Source organism: Arvicanthis niloticus, chromosome 15 (assembly GCF_011762505.2).
Source record: "Arvicanthis niloticus isolate mArvNil1 chromosome 15, mArvNil1.pat.X, whole genome shotgun sequence".
In the NCBI taxonomy this organism is placed as follows: domain Eukaryota; kingdom Metazoa; phylum Chordata; class Mammalia; order Rodentia; family Muridae; genus Arvicanthis; species Arvicanthis niloticus.
In genome coordinates this window covers 20829526-20837390 of record NC_047672.1, presented here as the reverse complement: position 1 = coordinate 20837390, position 7865 = coordinate 20829526, and the positions used below count along the sequence as shown (strand labels likewise).

Here is a 7865-nt window from a genome sequence, read left to right as displayed (position 1 = left end):
TGCCCTTATCCCTCTACTAGTGTTCCTGTCTGGCTGCAGATTCCATATCCCCACTGTTAGATATCTCAACCAAGGTCACCTGCATTGACTCTTAGAATCCCCCCCCCCAAAAAAAAAAACCAAACCCTGGTCTCTGTGACTTCTTAGAGATTCCTCCCACCACTCACCCCTGGCAGCTGCAGATTTCTCTTCATTCTCCTAGCCCTCTAACTCTCTGGCCCTCTCTCCTATCTGTCCCCACACCCCATCCTGCTCCTTCTATTCCTCTCCCCATCCCCTCTCCCACCCAGTTACCACCCTCCAACTGCCTCCTATGACTATCTTATTCACCCTTCTAATTAAGAGTCCATCATCCTTACTTGGGCCTTCCTTCTTTTTTTAACTTCTTTGGGTCTGTGGGGTATATTGTGGGTATCCTGTTCTTTATGGTTAATGTCCACTTATCAGTGAGTACATAGCATGCATGTCCTATTAAAAATGGGATACAGAGCTGAACAGAGAATTCTCAGCAGAGGAATCTTGAATGGCTGAGAAGCACTTAAATAAATGTTCAACATCATTAGTCATCAAGGAAATGCAAATCAAAATGACACTGAGATTTCACCTTATACCAATCAGAATGGCTAAGATCAAAAACTCAGGGAATAACAAATGCTGGCAAGGATGTGGAGAAAGAGGGACACTCCTCCATTGCTGGTGGGATTGCAAACTTGTACAGTGACTCTGGAAACCAATCTGGTAGTTTCTCAGAAAATTAGAAATAGTTCTACCTGAAGACCCAGCTATACCTCCTGGGCATGTACCCAAAAGATGCTCCACCATATGACAAGAACACATTCTCCACTATAGTTATAGTAGTTTTATTCATAATAACCAGAAACGGCAAATAACCCAGATGTCCCTCAACCAAAGAATGGATACAGAAAATGTGATTCATTTACTCAATGGGATACTATTCAGCTATTAAAAAACAAGGACATCGTGAATTTTGCAGGCAATGGATGGAACTAGAAAATATCATTCCGAACCTTTCTTATGGCTCTCTAATCAGCTTTCACAGCATCTCTCCACCTTGGAGTGCAACTTGCAATCAGATTAGTTTTAGAGCCTTCCCCCCCGCCCCCATCTATGCTTCAGCCTAAAGCAACTAAATTCAAAAGAAAACAAGCTGACTTGCAGACTGGATGCCAGAAGCTCATCCAGTGGTTCCTGCTTCTTGGCAGGCTTACCAGAATCCTCTGGAGACTGGAAACAATGCTATTGTGAAAGTTATAAGCTCATATAATGAGAATTACTTAGGAACTCTAATGAGAGTTGTAGTCTCAGAGGTATGTTCGATGATTATGTTTCCTAATTTTGTGCTGGGGATAAGAACAGAAATAGAAAAACAGAATTGCTTCATTTCTGCTTTTAGCAGAGGTGGGCATGCAGGATATTTCATGGCATAACCCTTCCTGTGATTTCCTCAAAGACTGGCATCTACGCTGGGCCCTGAGAGAACACTACCTCCTCTGAGTGTGCACCTGCATTTCAGGCGGGGGAAGTGTCTACAGTTCCATGAAAGATCTGAGGATACAGGATCTGTACCAACCTCCAGATGCTTCCGTTTTTTAAATCCTTGGGTTTAATGTTCAGATATGAAGGGTGCCTGGCTTTACCTTGCTACCTAAGTCCTCTCAGATGTGTTAAAGCTTCTAAGTTTTCATCTACTCTCCCTCTGTTATTACCACTCTTTATTAATCAGGAAGAGAAATCAATTGTCTCTATGGATGCTGAATTTACATGGTCATTAATCTACGTGAATAGTAAGTAATTTCTACATTGTGGGCTTGGATGAAATATGTGAAACGATTGTCCTACTCAACAGCAATTATAGTAGAAGACTAGGATATGTCATAGAATAATGCTCCATTTCAGAGCAATTAATATATGTTGGTGATTTCATAATGGTTGCATTTAATTCTTATCACCACTGTCAAAATACATGCTAAGCTTATGAAAATAATTTTATTCCAGTGGAATATGAAGCCAAATGAATATCAAGACTATGTCTTAAACATACTTTTTTGAACACAGCTTTAAGAACGTATTCAGACAAGTACAATGTGCTGACAAAATAAGTCTATGTTAAATTATCTAAAGCCTGGAGGATGCATTTGTGGAGTGTATTTGGAAATGGACAGCAGTGTCTGATCATGTGGCAAAGTGAGAAAAGGACAAAATGGCAAGAAACTGAGTATTCTGTTTACAAGGTTTTGATGTTTAAAGCTTACCTTTATATAAATATCTTTGTCCTGAAGATATTTTTACAATAAAGTCTTCACAATACTGGTTCCATCAAATTGCCCTATTTTGTAGTCCCATAGTATTTGGTGCTTAGGATACCACTCAAGAGAGTCATCCATAAGATGACCTGGCAAAGCCTCTCTTAATAATAGTGCAAACAAGAGAACTAATTCAATTTCTGTTCTTTCTCATTACATACAAGTAACCAGGCTTCTATTTGAGCTACACAATTGGTAAACAACAGGAAGTCATATTACAAATTCTGTCTGGACTATGTCTGCAACTACAGAGAAAAGACAAGTGTCCATCAAACTTTGAAAATTGCTTTTCTAAATATGGAGTGTTTAAGTGTTGAAGCTTTGCTATACAGAAATAAATCATATCTCCTAACTTAAATATTTACTCTAGAATGTTTAAGCCACCAGATGACATTTTAACTGGATGTAACTGAAACACAAACAGAAAATTTTGTTAATCATGCTTCTTCTTTGTTAATCATATAAAGTTATCTCTTCAAGGAAAGGGATCATTACCAAGGGCTGAAAATAACATGAAATGCCAGCTAGAAGAACTAGTCAGAAATCCATTCAAGTAAGGTCATAGATGGCCAGCCAGTAACTGATCCATATGCAGTGCAGACATTTTATATTCTTGCTTCACCTGGTTCCCTTGTCTCCTCTCCTGTAGGTCATTTTGCATAAACTGTCAAATGCTACTTCATAGGCATGGGGTCTACATTCCACATCCATCTCTGTCCATCTTTTCACCCTTTCTCCAGACAAGTATTTCATGAAAGTAGCCATATTTGAGCTCACTGGCTGGTCAAATCCTCCAGCCCTGCCTCTGGGAAATTACATTCAACAAGTAGAATGAGCTTTCCATTTCTAGGTCACTACTGTTATCAGTTATATATAATTCTGTGATTTTACAATTGTTTCCTTAAGAACTCAGTTTTGTGTCAGATAATAATTCTTCAGCAAACACTTAGCATCCCTTGCTGCAAATGACAGTTAAACAAAGGACTAGCCTAATTCAGTGTATTCCTAGCACTAATTATTGGAGAAAGTAGCTAAGCTTCACATTGTTTTGCCCAGGAAATGGCACTGGCTAAGTTCTCATTAGAAATCATGTTGTATTTCAATAAGATTTAATGAAGAAATTGTGATCCAAAATCAAAATCACAGAGCCAGTTTTGTAGACTATTTTATCCCTAATTTATTCATTCAGATTTCTGTAAAGTAACCAACTGAATTATCAACTTGCCAATACTTTTGCAATTGCCTACTTACAGAGACTATGATAATCCTTGATGCTGAGGTCATCTTGTTCTGCTGCTGTTGTTGTATGTCTAGATAGCAAATTGTTTTATTTGGGATTTCCCAGTAGAAAAGATTGAATTAAAGTAAAATGAGTAGGAGAGCAAGACACTTCTAAAGATAAAGGTGCTTGCTACCAATCATATCTACTCAGGCTCATTCCCCGGAACCTACAAGGTGAAAGGGCAGAGCCAGCTTCTGAAAGCTGTCCTTTGACGTCTACACACAGACATGATTCAGAATAAATTAACAAAATGCAACTATTTTTGTAAGGTTTGAAAAGAAGAATAAGATGAGTATCCTTCTGCATTATTTTCACTTTAGACTAATTTTATTCTGATAAAATCAAGAAAGGGAAATCAAAACAGATAGTGCAAGAAAAATCTCAAATCATGGACACCCAAATTTATGAGAGTTTATTAGAACACAAAACTTGCCTACTTTATACAGGCTTGTAACACTATTCAACCTAACAAAAACTTCCCTACTTTCTATGTGTAAAAATATGAGTATAGTGAATTAATAACTTTTAGTAACCCAATTGTCAAATTATTAAACATTGATGTGTGCTTATTTTTCAAAACAAGAATAAACATTTTGATTCTTTTATATATAAGTATAATGTATGTTTAAAATGAAAATACAATTCCATATAGAACTATAATTATTATTTCTATTAGCCACTTCTTTCTCGTAGCATTGCAAGTCATGTGCTTGTGTTAAACTTTTTCTATTCCATAAGGTACCAATTATTTTTGTCCAGCAAGAACTGCCTCTATACTCCAGTTCTGATTTAAATTTTTGTAAATAATTATTTGAAAATTTGTAACAACAACCTGATTTCTACCAAAGCAATCTACATTCTCTGTTTTTCCCCTAACATTAGTCTACCAAAGCTCCAGTATAATTTTGATGATCTAGTAACTCCCTAAAAGAGTAGCACACATGCAACTAAACAGTATTCCATGATATTTTGTTCATATAGGTTTGATAGTCCTTAATTACATCAGTGCCAGTGGTTCCAGGTCAGGAACTACTGAAATATTTCCCCTCTGAAAATTGGATGCCAACATTGAAGTGTAAGTAGATGGACAGATAATTTTACTATTTGATAGTAAAATTTATTATTTTACTATATTATTTGATATTATTATTTAACTCATTAATTTACTTGAATAAGTTCCTAAGAGTATATTTTAAAAGGATTTCCCACCAAAAAAAAATCCAACCTAAAAAAAAAAAAAAAACAAAAAAACAAAAAAACAAAAAAAAAAACAGATGTTTTAATATAATTGCATCTCCTAGTACTTTCTATTTTTCCTTCATAGAAAAAAATGGAAGAAAATCAGACGATGGTCACAGAGTTCATCCTGCTGGGATTCTGTCTTGGCCCGAGGATTCACCTAGTTCTTTTTGCATTGTTCTCTCTCTGTTACACCTTTACATGGTTGGGGAATGGGTTTAGCCTTGGATTAATCTGCCTAGAGCCCAGGCTGCACTCTCCTATGTACTTCTTTCTCTCCAATCTGGCCACTGTTGACATCGCCTATGCCTGCAACACAGTGCCACAAACACTGGTAAACCTCTTGGATGAGACCAGGCCCATCTCCTTTGCTGGCTGCATGATGCAGACTTATCTATTTTTGACATTTGCAAACACAGAATGTGTCCTCCTTGTGGTGATGTCCTATGATAGATTTGTGGCCATCTGTCACCCCCTACACTACACTGTCATCATGAGCTGGAGAGTGTGTACTATCTTGGCTGCTGTTTCCTGGATAGTTAGCTTTCTTCTGGCTCTGGTCCATTTACTTCTCATGCTGAAGCTGCCTTTCTGTGGACCTCATGAAATCAATCACTTTTTCTGTGAAATCCTGTCTGTCCTCAAGCTTGCTTGTGCTGACACAACACTCAATCAAGTTGTTATCTTTGCAGCCTGTGTGTTTGCTTTAGTGGGGCCCCTATGCTTTGTACTAGTCTCCTATACAAGAATCCTGGTGGCAATCCTGAGGATCCAGTCAGGAGAAGGTCGCAAAAAGGCTTTCTCCACCTGTTCTTCCCACCTCTGTGTGGTAGGGCTCTTCTTTGGCAGCGCCATTGTTATGTACATGGCCCCCAAGTCCCAGCACCCAGAAGAGCAACAGAAGATCCTTTTCCTGTTTTACAGCTTTTTCAACCCCATGCTGAACCCCCTGATCTACAGCCTGAGGAATGCTGAGGTCAAGGGCGCCCTCAGGAGGTCACTGTGCAATGAAAATCATTCCCAATTGTTGTGATATTTGAACCACCAGTCTTGGTAGTTTCCTCTAATTTTGCTCCCCAATTATTTCCTAAACTCAGAAAAAGTCACTATTTTCTTCTTATCTTTGTTTAATAGCATAACACTATTTTCTGTGAAGTGACATTTTATCAAACATAATTGGTTTTATTTCGTTGAATTTATTATCTATGAAAATAAATAATATTTTAATTCATTTTCTAGGTCCCAAAATTTGAATATATTTTATCAAAATCCTAATTATATAACCTCACAATTACATGTATCACAAGATTAAGAAGAAAACAAACTATATCCACTGACTCTCAAAGCCTCATGTTTAACTCTCCTAGTCTCATACAGTCACACTTGTCCATTCTACGAATTACACAGATTTTTTTTTTTCAAAACCCACAGATATTCAAAGAACTTTAGTATCACTTATAGATTTGGTAGTCCATGGTTCATTAGTAGCTAATAAAGGGGTAAGCATGAGCATTATCTTTTTTTTTAATAAGCTGAAAGTGAATTAATGAATTAAACAATTTAGGTAGTTTAAGGATTCTGTGGATGATGAGCTATGATTTATACATATGTACAGACTTTATCAATGCATGGTATTCTAGCATCTCTCCATCAGCATCTCTATGTCTGTTGGTCCAGATGCCTTGCACCTACCTACAAGGGTCACTGTCCTCCTAGACCTCCTAGACTTTCAGATATACAAGGCTAGATATTCAAAAATAGAACATTGTGAGTAAAGGCAGATTTTTCACAGCTGAATATACATCATGGTGAGCTTACCTGATCTCTCAAGTCTGTTGGACTATGAGTCAGGCATAAGGGGCTAGTTGTCCTGCATAACGATATTGATAGTCATAGAATCAGTACATTTCTAGAGAATCATGAGACACAAAAAGTTGAGAATATAGATGATTCTCATTAAGCATGGAGATTTAGACCAGCTATATATGACCTGAAACCAGAATATCTTGATTCACATTCATTCTCATTCTATCTTCCCTCTCCTGTAAGAACTAAATGTAAATCTAGAGTTATATATAGATTTGTTCCTTTTGCAATTTCACTTTATTATGTATGTGAATGTATGTGTATGTGGGCAACTGTGTGCCACAGGATGTATGTAGAAGTCAGAGGGCAACTTTAGAAGTGTCTTTGAAAGTAATAGAAACTTTTTGAGACCCCCTAGCAGATAGAATGGAGCCTAAGACCCCTAGCAGATAAAGTAGAGCCAGGCTGGCTATGTTCTAGGAACTTAACAGGCCACAAAAAGTTGGAACCAAGAATGCAGGTCAGCTGGTTCATGAGCTCTAGGTTCTAAGAACTGGCTAACCACAAAGTAGATAGTCGAGCAAGATTAAATTCCTGAGAAAAACATGTACAGGGTGTTCCCCACATGACTGACTAAATGATGGGCTAGCACTTTCCACTGGTATTCCCCCCTCACCCCCTGGATTGTGTTTTTTTCCTTTAAATACCCCTCACATTCTGCACTTGGGGTTGACACTCCTCTGCCCCTATGTGGGTTACGAGTCTCAACCTCAGCTGGCTGATCCCGAAATAAACCTCTTGCTGATTAGATCAAGATCAATGGTTGTCTTGTGAGTTATTGGGTGGCTATGATCTCCCGATACTTGAGCAAGAGTCTCCTTTCTTGGGGGTCTTTCACTACCTCTCCCCTTCCCCCTACTCTCCTTCCTCTCTTTTCCTCTTTCCCTCACTCTTTTTCCTCTCTTTTTGATTTAAATTTGTTCATGAAAGCATTTTGATTTTACACTGAAATGTGAAAAGAAGTGTGCATGTTAAGAATTACTCTAATGTCAAGGACAAGCCTTGGCTTGGTTGGGGGTCCTGTAGAAGGGATGTTTGGAGCAGCAAAAAGAACAAACTGAAGTCAAATCGTGGGCCCAAGCTCTCTTTTTGTGCCGTGCTCAAGACAGTCTTTTTCTGAAGATCTCCAAATAGCTCAGCTCTCACCAACCAAG

At 38.0% G+C, this 7865-nt stretch overlaps 1 protein-coding gene across 1 annotated transcript; it reads left to right on the top strand.

Annotated features, from left to right (window-relative positions):
• Window positions 1–4936: 4936 nt before the first annotated feature.
• Window positions 4937–7440, top strand: LOC117720792 (olfactory receptor 2A1/2A42-like). Its single transcript, XM_034519455.2, has one exon. It carries the CDS (start codon window positions 4937–4939, stop codon window positions 5876–5878), a length of 942 nt encoding a protein of 313 aa, XP_034375346.1. The 3' UTR covers window positions 5879–7440.
• The last annotated feature ends 425 nt before the right edge of the window (window positions 7441–7865 follow it).

What these genes read in the sequence shown, in the direction of transcription:
- LOC117720792 (XM_034519455.2), top strand. Translation starts at nt 4,937, where the DNA reads ATGGAAGAAAATCAGACGATGGTCACAGAGTTCATCCTGCTGGGATTC.